We start from the raw sequence: 22,401 nt of genomic DNA, 5'->3' as shown, positions 1-22,401 counted from the left end.
TTGACCCTGTCTGAAGCAGGAACACAAACTGAAGTGTGTTGCATATGAATGCGTTTGTTCTCTGCGGCTAAACATCAAAGTTTGGGAAATTTGAACGGTGAGTGCTTATTTAAGAAAAAATTCGAGCATTGTTGCATGCACAAAAATGAATGGGGAAAAAAGGTAAAAACCTAATTCAAAGAACAAAACACAAGCTGTCAATGTTTATAAAAGAATTTTACTTTTTGTGTTGAAGATGATAATTTATATGTTAAAGTCTAAAATGTATTCCAAAAAAATTATTTATATTATTCTATATATTTTCTCACAGTTAAAGAACAGTTTAATACAAAAGCATTCTGAATTTGAGTGACAATTAAAACTCAATACAACTTTCTTGTGCTCTTAAGCTCCTTAAGTTTTTTTTTTTTTTATATATAGTTATTTTTGTATCACACTGGTACATTATTGTGTAAAACCAGCAAGTCATCATTTTTAATTAACAATGTGACCAAACCAGATTATTTAAAAAATTCTTGAAAAATTTTTACTTTCAACTATAACACCAGCTCTTCAGCTAGAATGTGGACACTCATGCATTATGCACAAGGAAGGAAGTGGCTCATCAATCGGTATGTAGAGTGAAATGTGGTAGGGAAGGTAGAGCAAAAGAGAGGACAACTCGAGGGAGTGGGGCACGACGAGAAAAAAAACGAAATTCTGTGCTGTGGCTGATGAGGTTTCGGGCCTTCTGCAGCTCTGGAGACAGAGGAAGAACAGAGGAGAGGATAGATATGGAGTAAGATGTAGACTATGATGAGAAAGAAGAGACGAACGCTCAATGGCAGACATGAAACACAGCAGCTGTAGTGCAGATTTGATAAAGACCCACTCCAAGAACACGATTTTAACATATCCATGTGGCATATTGATGATGGAGGTCATATATATAGAAGTTTTGGATTAAAATTGCATTTCTGAGGATTTTTTTTAATTCAAATTGTTGTGAATAAGTAGCAGACAAAAAATGCTGTTGGAAAAAGCTTGCATCTGTGATGTAGGTGGTACAATCAGAGGGCCATAAGCTCCCTTATCCGCTCCATTCCGATGCATCCATTTGCAGACACATACAGTACAGACCAAAAGTTTGGACACACCTTCTCATTCGCATGAATGGGGAGGTGTGTCCAAACATTTGGTCTGTACTATAGATCCATGAACGTCTTTGTTTTCCTCGTCTGAGCTGGAATCAAAACCGTACAGCTGGATGGCTTCAATACTGTTTGCTAGTTAGGGCCCGAGCACGGAGTGCAAGGACCCTATTGTAATTCGAATGTTTATTATTATTATTATTATTATTATTATTCTACCGGAAGAGTCGCCTTTTTGAGGCCTTTAACATACCCCAAAACTCACCAAATTTGGCACACACATCAGGAGTCGCGAAAAATTTCGTATTTTATAGGAGATTGGCATGGGCGCACAAAAACGGCTCGATAGCGCCACCTACAGTGACTTTTGTCCCGACGCCCCGCATACGCTTTAACGTACAAGCTTGATTTTTACAGGGCATGTTCTTCAGATGGAGACTTACAAAAAAGTCTGAAAGGACCCACCTGTCACTCGCACAGGAAGTTTGATATATTGAGGTCAATATGTCATTTTTGCTTCATTTTGGACATTTGCAGGCCTCGCTCTAGAACGAACTCCTCCTAGAGATTTTGGAGTAATGACTTCAAACTTTGGTTGTGTAAACTAGACACATGTCCGATGTTAAATTGCGAAGCTTTTAAGTTTTTATGGATGTTTGTGACCATGGCGGCGCGTCAAAATTGGAGGTCGTTTCGAAAACACGCCATGAAAAGAAAAATGGCCATTACTCAGCCATGCAAAATCCAATCTGATCCAAAATTGATATGCATGATTGTAGTCTGACTCTGAACACATCTGCAGTGAAAAAATCTGGAAAAAGTGTAGCGCCACCTGCTGGCAAGAGGAAATGACATGTTTTACTTGGAGCATCACTACTCCGAGTAGGATGAGCCGACACACCTGAAAATGACGTCCACCTGTTGAAAAGCCATTGAAGTTTACTCTGACAAAAAACCATAACTTTCAATGCGGGGGTGTGGTCGTGACAGAGCGGCAAAGTTGGGCATCTCGCTATGCACACAAAAGTTGCTCTCACGTGCACATTCCTTGTCCAATCTCACTGAAATTCAATGGATATGATGAAGCTTCTATTCTGAACCCATGGATATGACAATCTTGGACGAGCTCTATAGCGCCACCTAGTTATTGCATGGGGCACATTCTGCCCTGTATTTTCTCTTTGCTTTGTCCGATGTGCATGAAATTAAAACTGGAGATACTCAGAAGGGTCTTCTCTCATCATGTAAAGTTTCATGGGTGTACACCTGACGGTGCCTGCGTAACAGGAAGTGGTCGATTATGTGCACCCAAATAATAGAAATTTATTATAAATCAGCCGTTTGTCTCAGGAAGCTGAGATTTCAGAATTAGATGCCTTTAATAACCTCCAGCTTTGATATGTAACACTATAGGGTCTACGAGAAACTTCATCACTTGATTTTTTTAATGAAATTTTGGACTGAACAAAGATTTTTAGCATAAATTCTGTTTAGGTTATCAGCACCAGGAATTCAACTTTCATAGGCATTTATGTGCTACTGCTTCCTAAAAAAATTCAGAATTATTGAAGTTACCGGTGAACTTTTATTCAACATTTCATCCAAAAAGGTCCGAAAACGTCTTTTTAGGCAAAACTGCAAACACCTATTTTTTTGCATAACTTATCTTTCAAATATCAGCACAAAAAAATTAAAAACGGTAGGGATCTGTGTTTGCTGCCTTCCATATTTTTTTCAGACTTAAAAGTGTAACAGATGATTTATAAAAAATCCTTTTTCATCCAAAAACCTGTGTTAAATCTGTCTAGACTCCAAACAAACATTTTTTTATGGTAACTTATGTTTCAACAATCGACACCAATTTTCACAGACCTATAGCTAAACATGTCCCATAGCTACCTGAATATTTTCATAGATATAAAATGAACTGGTCATTCTAACATCTGGCATTCTAACATCTAACATCTTACATGTCAAAGCCTCTCTCAGCCTGGCTCTGCTGAAGGAGTCGTGTTACAACCCCGCCCCCTCCTGCTGGGACCCCTGCTATGTAAATTAGCAAGCAGTGAACAGAGAGATGAGAAGTAAGAATGGCCATTACTCAGGCATGCATAATCCAAAGACAGCCAGTTAAACACTGAAAGACATATTTTTTCGGTATGTCTTTCATACATCTTTAGTATTAAAAACTCTCCAAGATGAATGTGCCTGACTCCACCTGCAGGTGGATCACAGACTTCCTGACGGACAGACAGCAGTATGTGAGGCTGGGGAAGCTCGTCTCAGATACTCGGACCACAAGCACCGGATCCCCCCAGGGCTGTGTCCTTTCACCCCTGTTACTCTCCCTGTACACAAACAGCTGCACAGCTGGTCACCTGTCTGTCAAACTCCTGAAGTTTGCTGACGACACCACACTCATCGGCCTCATCTCTGACGGAGATGAGTCGGCCTACAGGAGTTAAATAGCCAGGCTGGTGTCATAGTGCAGCGCTAACAACCTGGAGCTTAATGCTCTGAAGACAGTGGAGATGACAGTGGACTTCAGGAAGGCCCCAGCCCCCCTCCCCCCTGTCATCCTCTGTGACTCCCCGGTGACCTCTGTGGAGTCCTTCTGCTTCCTGGGAACCATCATCAGCCAAGACCTCAAGTGGGAGCAGAACATCAGCTCCATCACTAAGAAGGTCCAGCAGAGGATGTACTTCCTGAGGCAGCTGAAGAAGTTTCACCTCCCTGAAAAGATGCTGGTAGACTTTTACACCGCCATCATCGAATCCACCCTCACGTCCTCCATCACAGTCTGGTTCGCTGCGGCCACGGCCAGAGACAAGGCCAAGCTGCAACGCGTCATCCACTCAGCAGAGAAGGTGATCGGCTGCCACCTCCCGTCTCTCCAGGAGCTGCACATCTCCAGGACCTGGAGGCGGGCAGCCAGGATTGTAGCCAACCCCTCTCATCCAGGACATAATCTCTTTCGGCCCCTCCCTTCTGGCAAGAGGCTCCGGTCCATCAGGACCAGGACCTCGCGCCACAAGAACAGCTTCTTCCCCACTGCAGCCAGCCTGCTGAACAGAACCCCAACTCCCCCAGGTGACCCCCCCTCCACCCCCCGCCCACCAAAGGACTGTCGGTGCCACTTACAGGCCCCACCATCCCAGCCCATCTGTGCTCCCACTTTAATTCACCTTACTCTACTGTATATAGTGTGTTGTTGTTGTTAACTTAATTTTTAACTTATTCTTAATTGCACTATACACCAAGTCAAATTCCTCGTTTTGTAAAGTGCGCTCTACTGAACCTGGCAATAAAACTTTTTCTGATTCCTGATTCTGATTCTATTAATCATTGTTTTTTATTCATTCAAAATGCAATTAAATCAATATTTTATCTTTTTTCTTTTCCTTTTTCTTTTTTTTTTATCTCTTATATCCTTTTTTATAATCAATGTTTGAACTTCTTTTCCTTTCTATTGTCATGGTTTCAGTTTGTTGTCTTTTTTTTCGCTTTAGTTCTTGTTCTGTCTTGTTTGGTTCTGTTTCCTGTTTTATTTTGAAAGGTTTCCTGTCTTGTCATGTTTCTTGAGTTTTACTTCCTTTGGTCCCCATCTGCCCTAATCGTGTTCACCTGTGTCTTGTCTGCCCTGTCTGTATATAAGTCTTGTCTCTGCCTTCCTCCTGTGCTGGTCCATTAACTTCTGCTCATGTTGATCACGTCTTCTTGTCTGGCATCCATGTCCCTTGCCATGCCACAGTAAGTTTTTGTTTTTAGTTTTGTCATCCTGCTCTGCAGCGCTTTTTGTTAGTTAAATAAACCCACTTGCCCTGAACCCGTTTGCCTCCCGTCTCTGCGCCTGGGTCCTACCTGCTCTCGAGCCTCCCCCCCACACGACATCTATACATCCAATGAAATTAAACTACAAATCAACAAACACAACTGATAACAAATGTCTCTAAAAAAATGATGTGTATATTTGCAGAACCTTAAAAACACCAAACAAATAACAAATGCTTCCCAATTAAAGCACAAAAAATGGAACACAAAATGTAAAACCCAAGTTAGAAATTGCAATTTGAAAAAGATACTTTTTTCAGCAGCTTTTCAAAATCAATCACCAATTCTACACTTCTGTGGATGAAACAAAGAACTCCAGAACAATGAAGCCATTTCTCTAAGTCTCTCTCACCTTCAGTTTTAAACAAGGTCTGTGAAAATCCACCATACATTGGTCACATGAACTCAGAGACCTGCTAAAAGTGCACAATTGTAAAAGCTCTTTTATATAGACAACTGTTTGTTTGCTTAGAGCTCTAAATATAAAAAAAAATGCTTTTCTATCACCTAGACACAGATGGAGAACCATATCAACTGGATTAATAACAGGGTGGCATGTTTAGACAACATGAAGCTGTCCATCACATTTTTGACCTAAACATGTAAACACATCCTTGGCTCTGCGGTTAGGAAATGGTATTTGGGAATCTCTTTATACCAGGAGCCAGCCTGGCCATTGGAACATCGCCACAGTGCCCATCCAGACTGGGACAGCAACGGGGTCCACTTCAGAGCCGTGAGCTGCTGTGTTTAACTCCAGCTGTCCCAGTAAGGTAGACAACTGCAGCAACATCCACTGACCAAGCTGACAAGCCCTGGCAGAAAAGATCCCCACAAGAAAAACACTGGCTCAGGCAGGCTGGTCAAAAAAAAATAGTTTTGCCATTGTCTTGCAGCTCGCAGATCAAGTGGTTTAGTTTTCCAGTAATGTCAGTCAAGAATGCAAGTTCAGATTCACAATGTTCATATTCACCATATTCAACAGACATCTCCTCCAATAGCACCTTAAAAATCCTGTGCTGTTTTGCTTTGCAGCTGAGGTTGTTTACGATTTTCAGAATAAGAGTCATTATATGTCCAGAGCCAATCACTTCTGCACATAAGGCCTGCTGGTGAATGACGCAGCAGTAATGCAGACATTTTGGAAAGTCTGGGTCAGCTTTACAGTGAGTGATGAAACCTGTTTGTCTATTGATCATAGCAGGAGTCCCATCTGCAGTCACTGCTACCAGCTTTTCTAATTGTACCTTTTTCTGCACAAAAACTCCTTCACCGTGTTATACATTTCAACTCCTCTTGTAGTTGTCTGTTAGGGCAGATGTGTCAGGAGTTCTTCTCTTGTGGAAACCAAAAGCTATGCTGTACTGTTGCCGTCCACAGACTCATCACACTGGACGTTAACCACCTGCACTTTGCAAGATCCCGGTCCAGCTAATTGGCCAAGTTATCAGACATAGCTGACACTCATCTAGACATTGTAGTGGAAATTGAATGAGTTCTATTGTTCTCATCCTTAGGGACAGTGATAGCAATTATCATCATTGCTTGAATTTTTTTCATGCTATATGCAAAAGTCTTTGTCCCTTAAGGCAACAGATTACAGCCCCCCCCCCCCCCCCCAGGCTGCTGTCGTATTAACAATAGCTTGGAGCTCCAGAATGGACAAGAAAAAACGACGAGAATGGCTCGAGCAGGGCGTTGCTCACGGGGCGGTCGCTCGTGCCAGGCGGTCGCACGTGCTCGGGCCCGCTAAATGCTACTTGTAGCTTTAATTTTTATTGCACCACTAATTAGGGCCCGAGCACGGAGTGCAAGGACCCTATTGTAATTCGAATGTTTATTAGGGCCCGAGCACGGAGTGCAAGGACCCTATTGTAATTCGAATGTTTATTATTATTATTATTATTATTCTACCGGAAGAGTCGCCTTTTTGAGGCCTTTAACATACCCCAAAACTCACCAAATTTGGCACACACATCAGGAGTCGCGAAAAATTTCGTATTTTATAGGAGATTGGCATGGGCGCACAAAAACGGCTCGATAGCGCCACCTACAGTGACGTTTGTCCCGACGCCCCGCATACGCTTTAACGTACAAGCTTGATTTTTACAGGGCATGTTCTTCAGATGGAGACTTACAAAAAAGTCTGAAAGGACCCACCTGTCACTCGCACAGGAAGTCTGATATATTGAGGTCAATATGTCATTTTTGCTCTATTTTGGACATTTGCAGGCCTCGCTCTAGAACGAACTCCTCCTAGAGATTTGTGAATAATGACTACAAACTTTGGTTTTGTAAACTAGACACATGTCCGATGTTAAATTGCGAAGCTTTTAAGTTTTTACGGTTGTTTGTGACCGTGGCGGCGCGTAGAAATTCGACGTTGTTTCGAAAACACGCCATGAAAAGAAAAATGGCCATTACTCAGCCATGCATAATCCAATCTGATCCAAAATTGATATGCATGATTGTAGTCTGACTCTGAACACATCTGCAGTGAAAAAATCTGGAAAAAGTGTAGCGCCACCTGCTGGCAAGTGGAAATGACATGTTAGACTTGGAGCATCACTGCTCCAAGTAGGATGAGCCGACACACCTGAAAATGACGTCCACCTGTTGAAAAGCCATTGAAGTTTACTCTGACAAAAAACCATAACTTTCAATGCGGGGGTGTGGTCGTGACAGAGCGGCAAAGTTGGGCATCTCGCTATGCACACAAAAGTTGCTCTCACGTGCACATTCCTTGTCCAATCTCACTGAAATTCAATGGATATGATGAAGCTTCTATTCTGAACCCATGGATATGACAATCTTGGACGAGCTCTATAGCGCCACCTAGTTATTGCATTGGGCACATTCTGCCCTGTATTTTCTCTTTGCTTTGTCCGATGTGCATGAAATTAAAACTGGAGATACTCAGAAGGGTCCTCTCTCATCATGTAAAGTTTCATGGGTGTACACCTGACGGTGCCTGCGTAACAGGAAGTGGTCGATTATGTGCACCCAAATAATAGAAATTTATTATAAATCAGCCGTTTGTCTCAGGAAGCTGAGATTTCAGAATTAGATGCCTTTAATAACCTCCAGCTTTGATATGTAACACTATAGGGTCTACGAGAAACTTCATCACTTGATTTTTTTAATGAAATTTTGGACTGAACAAAGATTTTTAGCATAAATTCTGTTTAGGTTATCAGCACCAAGAATTCAACTTTCATAGGCATTTATGTGCTACTGCTTCCTAAAAAAATTCAGAATGATTGAAGTTACAGGTGACATCTTAGAGAGCATTACATCCAAAAAGGTCCGAAAACGTCTTTTTAGGCAAAACTGCAAACACCTATTTTTTTGCATAACTTATCTTTCAAATATCAGCACAACAAAATTAAAAACGGTAGGGATCTGTGTTTGCTGCCTTCCATATTTTTTTCAGACTTAAAAGTGTAACAGATGATTTATAAAAAATCCTTTTCATCCAAAAACCTGTGTTAAATCTGTCTAGACTCCAAACAAACATTTTTTTATGGTAACTTATGTTTCAACAATCGACACCAATTTTCACAGACCTAAAGCTGAACATGTCCCATAGCTCCCTGAATATTTTCATAGATATAAAATGAACTGGTCATTCTAACATCTGGCATTCTAACATCTAACATCTTACATGTCAAAGCCTCTCTCAGCCTGGCTCTGCTGAAGGAGTCGTGTTACAACCCCGCCCCCTCCTGCTGGGACCCCTGCTATGTAAATTAGCAAGCAGTGAACAGAGAGATGAGGAGTAAGAATGGCCATTACTCAGGCATGCATAATCCAAAGACAGCCAGTTAAACACTGAAAGACATATTTTTTCGGTATGTCTTTCATACATCTTTAGTATTAAAAACTCTCCAAGATGAATGTGCCTGACTCCACCTGCAGGTGGATCACAGACTTCCTGACGGACAGACAGCAGTATGTGAGGCTGGGGAAGCTCGTCTCAGATACTCGGACCACAAGCACCGGATCCCCCCAGGGCTGTGTCCTTTCACCCCTGTTACTCTCCCTGTACACAAACAGCTGCACAGCTGGTCACCTGTCTGTCAAACTCCTGAAGTTTGCTGACGACACCACACTCATCGGCCTCATCTCTGACGGAGATGAGTCGGCCTACAGGAGTGAAATAGCCAGGCTGGTGTCATAGTGCAGCGCTAACAACCTGGAGCTTAATGCTCTGAAGACAGTGGAGATGACAGTGGACTTCAGGAAGGCCCCAGCCCCCCTCCCCCCTGTCATCCTCTGTGACTCCCCGGTGACCTCTGTGGAGTCCTTCTGCTTCCTGGGAACCATCATCAGCCAGGACCTCAAGTGGGAGCAGAACATCAGCTCCATCACTAAGAAGGTCCAGCAGAGGATGTACTTCCTGAGGCAGCTGAAGAAGTTTCACCTCCCTGAAAAGATGCTGGTAGACTTTTACACCGCCATCATCGAATCCACCCTCACGTCCTCCATCACAGTCTGGTTCGCTGCGGCCACGGCCAGAGACAAGGCCAAGCTGCAACGCGTCATCCACTCAGCAGAGAAGGTGATCGGCTGCCACCTCCCGTCTCTCCAGGAGCTGCACATCTCCAGGACCTGGAGGCGGGCAGCCAGGATTGTAGCCAACCCCTCTCATCCAGGACATAATCTCTTTCGGCCCCTCCCTTCTGGCAAGAGGCTCCGGTCCATAAGGACCAGGACCTCGCGCCACAAGAACAGCTTCTTCCCCACTGCAGCCAGCCTGCTGAACAGAACCCCAACTCCCCCAGGTGACCCCCCCTCCCCCCCCGCCCACCAAAGGACTGTCGGTGCCACTTACAGGCCCCACCATCCCAGCCCATCTGTGCTCCCACTTTAATTCACCTTACTCTACTGTATATAGTGTGTTGTTGTTGTTAACTTAATTTTTAACTTATTCTTAATTGCACTATACACCAAGTCAAATTCCTCGTTTTGTAAAGTGCGCTCTACTGAACCTGGCAATAAAACTTTTTCTGATTCCTGATTCTGATTCTGATTCTATTAATCATTGTTTTTTATTCATTCAAAATGCAATTAAATCAATATTTTATCTTTTTTCTTTTCCTTTTTCTTTTTTTTTTATCTCTTATATCCTTTTTTATAATCAATGTTTGAACTTCTTTTCCTTTCTATTGTCATGGTTTCAGTTTGTTGTCTTTTTTTTCGCTTTAGTTCTTGTTCTGTCTTGTTTGGTTCTGTTTCCTGTTTTATTTTGAAAGGTTTCCTGTCTTGTCATGTTTCTTGAGTTTTACTTCCTTTGGTCCCCATCTGCCCTAATCGTGTTCACCTGTGTCTTGTCTGCCCTGTCTGTATATAAGTCTTGTCTCTGCCTTCCTCCTGTGCTGGTCCATTAACTTCTGCTCATGTTGATCACGTCTTCTTGTCTGGCGTCCATGTCCCTTGCCATGCCACAGTAAGTTTTTGTTTTTAGTTTTGTCATCCTGCTCTGCAGCGCTTTTTGTTAGTTAAATAAACCCACTTGCCCTGAACCCGTTTGCCTCCCGTCTCTGCGCCTGGGTCCTACCTGCTCTCGAGCCTCCCCCCCACACGACATCTATACATCCAATGAAATTAAACTACAAATCAACAAACACAACTGATAACAAATGTCTCTAAAAAATGATGTGTATATTTGCAGAACCTTAAAAACACCAAACAAATAACAAATGCTTCCCAATTAAAGCACAAAAAATGGAACACAAAATGTAAAACCCAAGTTAGAAATTGCAATTTGAAAAAGATACTTTTTTCAGCAGCTTTTCAAAATCAATCACCAATTCTACTCTTCTGTGGATGAAACAAAGAACTCCAGAACAATGAAGCCATTTCTCTAAGTCTCTCTCACCTTCAGTTTTAAACAAGGTCTGTGAAAATCCACCATACATTGGTCACATGAACTCAGAGACCTGCTAAAAGTGCACAATTGTAAAAGCTCTTTTATATAGACAACTGTTTGTTTGCTTAGAGCTCTAAATATAAAAAAAATGCTTTTCTATCACCTAGACACAGATGGAGAACCATATCAACTGGATTAATAACAGGGTGGCATGTTTAGACAACATGAAGCTGTCCATCACATTTTTGACCTAAACATGTAAACACATCCTTGGCTCTGCGGTTAGGAAATGGTATTTGGGAATCTCTTTATACCAGGAGCCAGCCTGGCCATTGGAACATCGCCACAGTGCCCATCCAGACTGGGACAGCAACGGGGTCCACTTCAGAGCCGTGAGCTGCTGTGTTTAACTCCAGCTGTCCCAGCAAGGTAGACAACTGCAGCAACATCCACTGACCAAGCTGACAAGCCCTGGCAGAAAAGATCCCCACAAGAAAAACACTGGCTCAGGCAGGCTGGTCAAAAAAAATAGTTTTGCCATTGTCTTGCAGCTCGCAGATCAAGTGGTTTAGTTTTCCAGTAATGTCAGTCAAGAATGCAAGTTCAGATTCACAATGTTCATATTCACCATATTCAACAGACATCTCCTCCAATAGCACCTTAAAAATCCTGTGCTGTTTTGCTTTGCAGCTGAGGTTGTTTACGATTTTCAGAATAAGAGTCATTATATGTCCAGAGCCAATCACTTCTGCACATAAGGCCTGCTGGTGAATGACGCAGCAGTAATGCAGACATTTTGGAAAGTCTGGGTCAGCTTTACAGTGAGTGATGAAACCTGTTTGTCTATTGATCATAGCAGGAGTCCCATCTGCAGTCACTGCTACCAGCTTTTCTAATTGTACCTTTTTCTGCACAAAAACTCCTTCACCGTGTTATACATTTCAACTCCTCTTGTAGTTGTCTGTTAGGGCAGATGTGTCAGGAGTTCTTCTCTTGTGGAAACCAAAAGCTATGCTGTACTGTTGCCGTCCACAGACTCATCACACTGGACGTTAACCACCTGCACTTTGCAAGATCCCGGTCCAGCTAATTGGCCAAGTTATCAGACATAGCTGACACTCATCTAGACATTGTAGTGGAAATTGAATGAGTTCTATTGTTCTCATCCTTAGGGACAGTGATAGCAATTATCATCATTGCTTGAATTTTTTTCATGCTATATGCAAAAGTCTTTGTCCCTTAAGGCAACAGATTACAGCCCCCCCCCCCCCCCCCCCCCCAGGCTGCTGTCGTATTAACAATAGCTTGGAGCTCCAGAATGGACAAGAAAAAACGACGAGAATGGCTCGAGCAGGGCGTTGCTCACGGGGCGGTCGCTCGTGCCATGCGGTCGCACGTGCTCGGGCCCGCTAAATGCTACTTGTAGCTTTAATTATTATTATTATTATTATTCTACCGGAAGAGTCGCCTTTTTGAGGCCTTTAACATACCCCAAAACTCACCAAATTTGGCACACACATCAGGAGTCGCGAAAAATTTCGTATTTTATAGGAGATTGGCATGGGCGCACAAAAACGGCTCGATAGCGCCACCTACAGTGACTTTTGTCCCGACGCCCCGCATACGCTTTAACGTACAAGCTTGATTTTTACAGGGCATGTTCTTCAGATGGAGACTTACAAAAAAGTCTGAAAGGACCCACCTGTCACTCGCACAGGAAGTCTGATATATTGAGGTCAATATGTCATTTTTGCTTCATTTTGGACATTTGCAGGCCTCGCTCTAGAACGAACTCCTCCTAGAGATTTTGGAGTAATGACTTCAAACTTTGGTTGTGTAAACTAGACACATGTCCGATGTTAAATTGCGAAGCTTTTAAGTTTTTATGGATGTTTGTGACCATGGCGGCGCGTCAAAATTGGAGGTCGTTTCGAAAACACGCCATGAAAAGAAAAATGGCCATTACTCAGCCATGCAAAATCCAATCTGATCCAAAATTGATATGCATGATTGTAGTCTGACTCTGAACACATCTGCAGTGAAAAAATCTGGAAAAAGTGTAGCGCCACCTGCTGGCAAGAGGAAATGACATGTTTTACTTGGAGCATCACTACTCCGAGTAGGATGAGCCGACACACCTGAAAATGACGTCCACCTGTTGAAAAGCCATTGAAGTTTACTCTGACAAAAAACCATAACTTTCAATGCGGGGGTGTGGTCGTGACAGAGCGGCAAAGTTGGGCATCTCGCTATGCACACAAAAGTTGCTCTCACGTGCACATTCCTTGTCCAATCTCACTGAAATTCAATGGATATGATGAAGCTTCTATTCTGAACCCATGGATATGACAATCTTGGACGAGCTCTATAGCGCCACCTAGTTATTGCATGGGGCACATTCTGCCCTGTATTTTCTCTTTGCTTTGTCCGATGTGCATGAAATTAAAACTGGAGATACTCAGAAGGGTCTTCTCTCATCATGTAAAGTTTCATGGGTGTACACCTGACGGTGCCTGCGTAACAGGAAGTGGTCGATTATGTGCACCCAAATAATAGAAATTTATTATAAATCAGCCGTTTGTCTCAGGAAGCTGAGATTTCAGAATTAGATGCCTTTAATAACCTCCAGCTTTGATATGTAACACTATAGGGTCTACGAGAAACTTCATCACTTGATTTTTTTAATGAAATTTTGGACTGAACAAAGATTTTTAGCATAAATTCTGTTTAGGTTATCAGCACCAAGAATTCAACTTTCATAGGCATTTATGTGCTACTGCTTCCTAAAAAAATTCAGAATTATTGAAGTTACAGGTGAACTTTTATTCAACATTTCATCCAAAAAGGTCCGAAAACGTCTTTTTAGGCAAAACTGCAAACACCTATTTTTTTGCATAACTTATCTTTCAAATATCAGCACAAAAAAATTAAAAACGGTAGGGATCTGTGTTTGCTGCCTTCCATATTTTTTTCAGACTTAAAAGTGTAACAGATGATTTATAAAAAATCCTTTTTCATCCAAAAACCTGTGTTAAATCTGTCTAGACTCCAAACAAACATTTTTTTATGGTAACTTATGTTTCAACAATCGACACCAATTTTCACAGACCTATAGCTGAACATGTCCCATAGCTACCTGAATATTTTCATAGATATAAAATGAACTGGTCATTCTAACATCTGGCATTCTAACATCTAACATCTTACATGTCAAAGCCTCTCTCAGCCTGGCTCTGCTGAAGGAGTCGTGTTACAACCCCGCCCCCTCCTGCTGGGACCCCTGCTATGTAAATTAGCAAGCAGTGAACAGAGAGATGAGAAGTAAGAATGGCCATTACTCAGGCATGCATAATCCAAAGACAGCCAGTTAAACACTGAAAGACATATTTTTTCGGTATGTCTTTCATACATCTTTAGTATTAAAAACTCTCCAAGATGAATGTGCCTGACTCCACCTGCAGGTGGATCACAGACTTCCTGACGGACAGACAGCAGTATGTGAGGCTGGGGAAGCTCGTCTCAGATACTCGGACCACAAGCACCGGATCCCCCCAGGGCTGTGTCCTTTCACCCCTGTTACTCTCCCTGTACACAAACAGCTGCACAGCTGGTCACCTGTCTGTCAAACTCCTGAAGTTTGCTGACGACACCACACTCATCGGCCTCATCTCTGACGGAGATGAGTCGGCCTACAGGAGTGAAATAGCCAGGCTGGTGTCATAGTGCAGCGCTAACAACCTGGAGCTTAATGCTCTGAAGACAGTGGAGATGACAGTGGACTTCAGGAAGGCCCCAGCCCCCCTCCCCCCTGTCATCCTCTGTGACTCCCCGGTGACCTCTGTGGAGTCCTTCTGCTTCCTGGGAACCATCATCAGCCAGGACCTCAAGTGGGAGCAGAACATCAGCTCCATCACTAAGAAGGTCCAGCAGAGGATGTACTTCCTGAGGCAGCTGAAGAAGTTTCACCTCCCTGAAAAGATGCTGGTAGACTTTTACACCGCCATCATCGAATCCACCCTCACGTCCTCCATCACAGTCTGGTTCGCTGCGGCCACGGCCAGAGACAAGGCCAAGCTGCAACGCGTCATCCACTCAGCAGAGAAGGTGATCGGCTGCCACCTCCCGTCTCTCCAGGAGCTGCACATCTCCAGGACCTGGAGGCGGGCAGCCAGGATTGTAGCCAACCCCTCTCATCCAGGACATAATCTCTTTCGGCCCCTCCCTTCTGGCAAGAGGCTCCGGTCCATCAGGACCAGGACCTCGCGCCACAAGAACAGCTTCTTCCCCACTGCAGCCAGCCTGCTGAACAGAACCCCAACTCCCCCAGGTGACCCCCCTCCCCCCCCGCCCACCAAAGGACTGTCGGTGCCACTTACAGGCCCCACCATCCCAGCCCATCTGTGCTCCCACTTTAATTCACCTTACTCTACTGTATATAGTGTGTTGTTGTTGTTAACTTAATTTTTAACTTATTCTTAATTGCACTATACACCAAGTCAAATTCCTCGTTTTGTAAAGTGCGCTCTACTGAACCTGGCAATAAAACTTTTTCTGATTCCTGATTCTGATTCTGATTCTATTAATCATTGTTTTTTATTCATTCAAAATGCAATTAAATCAATATTTTATCTTTTTTCTTTTCCTTTTTCTTTTTTTTTATCTCTTATATCCTTTTTTATAATCAATGTTTGAACTTCTTTTCCTTTCTATTGTCATGGTTTCAGTTTGTTGTCTTTTTTTTCGCTTTAGTTCTTGTTCTGTCTTGTTTGGTTCTGTTTCCTGTTTTATTTTGAAAGGTTTCCTGTCTTGTCATGTTTCTTGAGTTTTACTTCCTTTGGTCCCCATCTGCCCTAATCGTGTTCACCTGTGTCTTGTCTGCCCTGTCTGTATATAAGTCTTGTCTCTGCCTTCCTCCTGTGCTGGTCCATTAACTTCTGCTCATGTTGATCACGTCTTCTTGTCTGGCGTCCATGTCCCTTGCCATGCCACAGTAAGTTTTTGTTTTTAGTTTTGTCATCCTGCTCTGCAGCGCTTTTTGTTAGTTAAATAAACCCACTTGCCCTGAACCCGTTTGCCTCCCGTCTCTGCGCCTGGGTCCTACCTGCTCTCGAGCCTCCCCCCCACACGACATCTATACATCCAATGAAATTAAACTACAAATCAACAAACACAACTGATAACAAATGTCTCTAAAAAATGATGTGTATATTTGCAGAACCTTAAAAACACCAAACAAATAACAAATGCTTCCCAATTAAAGCACAAAAAATGGAACACAAAATGTAAAACCCAAGTTAGAAATTGCAATTTGAAAAAGATACTTTTTTCAGCAGCTTTTCAAAATCAATCACCAATTCTACACTTCTGTGGATGAAACAAAGAACTCCAGAACAATGAAGCCATTTCTCTAAGTCTCTCTCACCTTCAGTTTTAAACAAGGTCTGTGAAAATCCACCATACATTGGTCACATGAACTCAGAGACCTGCTAAAAGTGCACAATTGTAAAAGCTCTTTTATATAGACAACTGTTTGTTTGCTTAGAGCTCTAAATATAAAAAAAAATGCTTTTCTATCACCTAGACACAGATGGAGAACCATATCAACTGGATTAATAACAGGGTGGCATGTTTAGACAACATGAAGCTGTCCATCACATTTTTGACCTAAACATGTAAACACATCCTTGGCTCTGCGGTTAGGAAATGGTATTTGGGAATCTCTTTATACCAGGAGCCAGCCTGGCCATTGGAACATCGCCACAGTGCCCATCCAGACTGGGACAGCAACGGGGTCCACTTCAGAGCCGTGAGCTGCTGTGTTTAACTCCAGCTGTCCCAGCAAGGTAGACAACTGCAGCAACATCCACTGACCAAGCTGACAAGCCCTGGCAGAAAAGATCCCCACAAGAAAAACACTGGCTCAGGCAGGCTGGTCAAAAAAAAATAGTTTTGCCATTGTCTTGCAGCTCGCAGATCAAGTGGTTTAGTTTTCCAGTAATGTCAGTCAAGAATGCAAGTTCAGATTCACAATGTTCATATTCACCATATTCAACAGACATCTCCTCCAATAGCACCTTAAAAATCCTGTGCTGTTTTGCTTTGCAGCTGAGGTTGTTTACGATTTTCAGAATAAGAGTCATTATATGTCCAGAGCCAATCACTTCTGCACATAAGGCCTGCTGGTGAATGACGCAGCAGTAATGCAGACATTTTGGAAAGTCTGGGTCAGCTTTACAGTGAGTGATGAAACCTGTTTGTCTATTGATCATAGCAGGAGTCCCATCTGCAGTCACTGCTACCAGCTTTTCTAATTGTACCTTTTTCTGCACAAAAACTCCTTCACCGTGTTATACATTTCAACTCCTCTTGTAGTTGTCTGTTAGGGCAGATGTGTCAGGAGTTCTTCTCTTGTGGAAACCAAAAGCTATGCTGTACTGTTGCCGTCCACAGACTCATCACACTGGACGTTAACCACCTGCACTTTGCAAGATCCCGGTCCAGCTAATTGGCCAAGTTATCAGACATAGCTGACACTCATCTAGACATTGTAGTGGAAATTGAATGAGTTCTATTGTTCTCATCCTTAGGGACAGTGATAGCAATTATCATCATTGCTTGAATTTTTTTCATGCTATATGCAAAAGTCTTTGTCCCTTAAGGCAACAGATTACAGCCCCCCCCCCCCCCCCCCCCAGGCTGCTGTCGTATTAACAATAGCTTGGAGCTCCAGAATGGACAAGAAAAAACGACGAGAATGGCTCGAGCAGGGCGTTGCTCACGGGGCGGTCGCTCGTGCCAGGCGGTCGCACGTGCTCGGGCCCGCTAAATGCTACTTGTAGCTTTAATTTTTGGTTGGGGTTATATGGGGCTGTAAGCTAGTGGGAGAGAGTGTAAACAGACAGGTGATGTGAAGTGGCCGTAGGCTTACTGTGCACCAACAGTTCCGCCCACAACTAAGAGGATAATTTCTAATGAACTACAGCCGCTCTGCAGAAACTATGTCCTAGAAAATGACACTTTTTTTTTTTAAATTTAGCCTAAAAATGGCATAATTATAATTAAAAGACCATTGGAAATGCTTTTAAAATAGATCAAAAGCTGATTGAAGTAGGACTTTTATGGACAGGTTCAAAGTTGTTCAAACAAATTAGAGGGCATTTCTGTTGAGAATAAAAACAGAATTAAAGAAAAAAAGTTGGTTTGCTGCTATCACCTCTGATGGGAAGAGTTAAACCAAGAAGACAAAGAGAAATGGGAGGGATAAACAAAAACGCCAGTCCTTTACACACCCCTATTTGGCATCCTCTGCACAAGTTCACTTCTCTTTCTTCCTCCTCTGTCCTCCGTTGACAGGTTGCTATCAACCAGTTTTATTCGCACACATGGCTACAGAGAAGCTTAATGAAAAAACAACATATACTGTAAACACACACTCGGTGTTGCAGAGCTCTCGCTGAGTGCGCACTGTTGTGGCCGGCTATCCTTAAACGCATTGACTATTTCTTCTTAGTGATTTGTGTTTTGAATCTGTACAACATGCATCAAAGCAGTTCACATGGATGCAAAATGTGTTTAGTTTGCTAATTATCTCAGATAACCTAGGAGAACACCAAACACTTTCACAAGTCCCACAGGACATGGCAGATATGTGCTGATGTGGAAACATGCACCATCAGAAGCCTTACTGAAAAATTAAAGATTTACAATACAACTTTTGACCAAGAAAAAGAGCTGGAGGCTCAACAGTTTCATTATTACACCATCAGTGTCATTCACAATTAAAATTAAATTGAAAAAAGAAAATTCTTTTACATTTACAAAGCCAATTGCAGCTCAAAACTAGCTTGTTTATAAAGATGGGACAAAGTACAGAAACTCAGAACTGAGCTTTTTATAAAGTAAAGGCTAAAAAAAACGTCAGAAACAAAACAATAAAGATAACAAAAATGACATCTTCCAAATATCAACAGCTTGCTAATATATGTGTATAAAGATTTTTTTTAAATCTGAAGAAGTTAAAAGGATAGCTTACAGACATGAACTTACAGACATGAACCAAAGCAAAGACTAAAAACAGTGTGAGACGGGAAAGATATGCATGCATGCCCTCAGGCAGCAAAGCCTTGTAAATAAACAAATGTCCCATGGAAATCCCAGCACAGGCTTTCCAACGGGACATTTGTAAGATCACATCTGACAGTTGTCTTTATGTTTATGAATCCCAGCTGCGATAAGAAATCCGAGTTAATTACATGTAATGAAAATAACTTTCCAGCATTTTAAAACAGCCCAGAACCTCAGAGTCATCTTTTTTTTCCCTGCCTGTTAATTAAAAATTAGTGAATCTGTTTTGAAACAACTGACACTGCCTTCCAACCATGTCATTTATTGCAGCTGGTGAGACTGCAGCTCTGAATATTTGAGTAAGAAAAAAACACATTACCTTTACTCAAATCAAGGTTCCACAATACAAGACGCTGTGTTTGAAACCACACTTCTAGAGGAAAATACCTAGCATGCAATGTTTTAAAACAGAAATAACTAAAGCACTTTGTCTTCAGTTTTCATCCTCTTACAGTGACGTTCAAAGAAGTGATGAAACACACAAAGTAAACATGCAGCTTTTTCAAAATCAGCATGGATCCCATTCAGTGTGAACATGATTATCAAAAATGTAACAAAATCTAATTCCCAAAATGCATTTTGCATTTAAAAAGAACAAATTGTGTATTTGTAAGCTTCCAAGTGCTTTTCTTGCACATGTACATCTCCAACAGATTAGGAGAGCATACATGAATCATTACCTTGAGAAATGTTTTATATTTCTTGAAATGAAAATCAGCTGACTAAATGATCAACATTTTTCTCATGATGTGACGAATGCTTGATGGTAAACTGGAATGAAATTCAAACATATCTTGATGTCAACACAACTAAGGTAACTCAGGCAATACAGAGGGGGAAATTGCTCAGCCAGTGAGAATGAGCTGCAGGAGAATTTTCCACCACGAGCAGCAGCTGACTGTTTGTCTGGGAGTCTGACTGGCTCTAAACCCGGGGTTCAACCTGCCGACTTCCTACAAGGTGGATTATGCCTGCTGGCAAATGCTCAGCTGCTCGCTGAGTGCGTGAAGGGCGGAGCGTGCGCGCTCGTACGCATACATTTCCACAGATAAACACACACATGCGCGCGCATTTACGCACAATGATGAAGGTAATCGCGATTCGTCTGTCTTTTTTCTTTTTTTCTTTTGTGAGGGGGAAGTAAGCTCTTGTGTTGTGCCAACGCAACTCACATCTCTGAATCTGTTCCAGGATCTGTCCTTGTTGTACTGAGCCCCGGTGCCCAACCATTTGTCGTTACTGATACCGGAGACTGCTGTTTCTCTTCCCAGCAAGACAGCCACGACAGGTAGGAGACAGAAAAGCATTTTCTGAAAGCAAAAAGAAAGATGATAAAAGAAAATCGAAGCAACTCTGAGGGTGAAAGACTCGGCGAGGATGCTCCTGGTCCAAAGTGGAGGAAAAGTGAGCGCTTTAAAAGAAGAAGAAGTTAGTAAAGCCACTTCCTGTGACTGCGTGTGAAGTGATCATTACATCAAACTGCGGATCCTCCTTTTAATCGGATTATAAACACTGGAGAGTTGTTACAGCAGCAGATGGGGCACAGCCAAACGATTAGCTTCCCTCCCACCAATTTTGGGGAAAAAAAGCAATTAACGCAGACGGAGGCGCAACTGCAGTCCCCACGGAGCTTTGTCTGTTTTCTGCCGCTTTCTCTCACAAACGACAGCAGCACCCTAAAGTCTGAGAGAGTTGACTTTGATTCCAAATGGAATGTTTCTTTGCCAAATACCGACAGCTGCTGCGATAATCCACAACTTACCTTAACCGTTGGTGCGCGCGTTGGTGCGTAATTCCTATTACAAAGAAAATAAGTCCACGACGGCACCCGGTAGCGCCCCGACAGCACTGACGGCAAAGCGGAGCAACGAGAGAGAGAGAACCAGGAGCTTTCTCCTCCTCCTCTTCCTCCTCCTCCTCTCCGGTCATTAGACACCGCCCCCTTTCCCTCTCCTTTCGCCACCAACCATGTCATTGATTTGAGGCTGGGGATCTTTTTTTCTTCTTTTCTTCACACTGGGGTCCCAGCAGGATTTGGCTGCCATGTACAAGCTGTGTTCTGCGTGTAGAAACACTTTTCAGTTTAGTCACAGGCATAAATCGTTGAAGTAGCTCCTTAAGCTCTGCTGCTGAGTTTAAGGAGAGTGTCAGCACCATGGACAGGGCAAACAGCATTGAACCCCTATCTACAAACAACAAAACCCCTTTCAGTATATCATGTTTATTATTTTTTTTAAAACTGAAAGTTAAATTATTATTATTATTATTATTATTATTATTATTATTATTATTATTATTATTAGTAGTAGTAGTAGTAGTAGTAGTAGTAGTAGTAGTAGTAGTAGTAGTAGTAGTAGTAGTAGTAGTAGTAGTAGTAGTATTTTAATCTGTCATTTCTGTTGACTTTTTTTTCCTTTTTGGGTCAGTATGTGATGTGCCTGTTTATATGTTTGTGCTTAGAATGTTATAGAAATCTCTTTTTTCTCTGCAACCTCTTTTTCCTGAAATACATGCGTTAAATGTTTCTTTTTATTTGGGGGGTCAGAAAAATACTGAGACATTAAAAAATATCAATATGTGAAGCCATAGTTTTTTTTGGCTTCTCAGTGAAGTTGAACACAGATATGAAGAAAAGTTGACCACAGGTTAACCTCTTCCTGAGTGCCTGAGGTACTGTTGGTAGAAGAGAATAAAAAAATACCAATCACGTGCATACAAGCACAATGGAGTGCATACATGCAGCAAGCCAAACATGCATGAACAAATAAATGATTGTGATTTAAAAGATGATTCCAATCCATAAGAAACACAGTTTCTTTACCAAAACTTTGCGGGGAAAAAAGAGTACTGGCATTTGACATAAACCCCCACCACCTAAAAGATGGAAAATTAAGTTAATATTTAATATTACAGCATGTGGTGCATGTGGCATTTTGGTCTTAAGAGCAAAAATGTCTTATTAAACGTCTTCAAATTCAATTCAATGCATTTTTATTTGTAAACCAAAATTCACAACAACAGTTGTCTCAATGGGCCTCGTACGGGTAATTGTAAAGTAAACGTATAATCAAAAGGATCATAAATGCATAGAATTAGATAGGATAATACCAAACTTTAAGTAAACAGACTAAACTAAATTGGGCATCCGCTGCCCTTAGACCCTCCTTCGCGGGTCATGCATGCATGACATATTCAGTCATAAAACACTGTGTGCTTCCCTAACATTTTAACATTCTTAATATCCATTTACTGTGATTTCTGAGATTTTCCCAGATAAAAAAAATGCATCCATCCATTCTAAACTTAACATTCACAGAAATATTTCAAATGTCAAGCTTTTATTTTGCAGTTCAAACATGACAAGACTCTTGCTCTCCATAAGAACTTTTCTCATGTGTGTGTGCCAAATTTGGACTGTGGACCAAATGTGAAGTACTGTGTAAA

General features: G+C 42.1%; 1 protein-coding gene across 1 annotated transcript in view; it reads right to left on the bottom strand.

The window, feature by feature from the left end:
* Positions 1 to 20,947, bottom strand: part of spock1 (SPARC/osteonectin, cwcv and kazal like domains proteoglycan 1) — a 140,057-nt gene extending 119,110 nt beyond the window's left edge. Inside the window, exons 1-2 of the mRNA XM_011480201.2 lie at positions 20,720 to 20,947; positions 20,130 to 20,267 (exon numbers count right to left, since the gene is read on the bottom strand). Coding sequence (XP_011478503.1) covers positions 20,130 to 20,267; positions 20,720 to 20,932 — 351 coding nt within the window. The 5' untranslated portion in view covers positions 20,933 to 20,947. The remainder of the gene's footprint in view (positions 1 to 20,129; positions 20,268 to 20,719) is intronic.
* Positions 20,948 to 22,401: the final 1,454 nt, after the last annotated feature.

Source organism: Oryzias latipes, chromosome 10, assembly GCF_002234675.1.
Source record: "Oryzias latipes chromosome 10, ASM223467v1".
Lineage (NCBI taxonomy): Eukaryota > Metazoa > Chordata > Actinopteri > Beloniformes > Adrianichthyidae > Oryzias > Oryzias latipes.
Note: the sequence above shows the minus strand (reverse complement) of the source record. Positions and strands in the feature narration are given on the sequence as shown.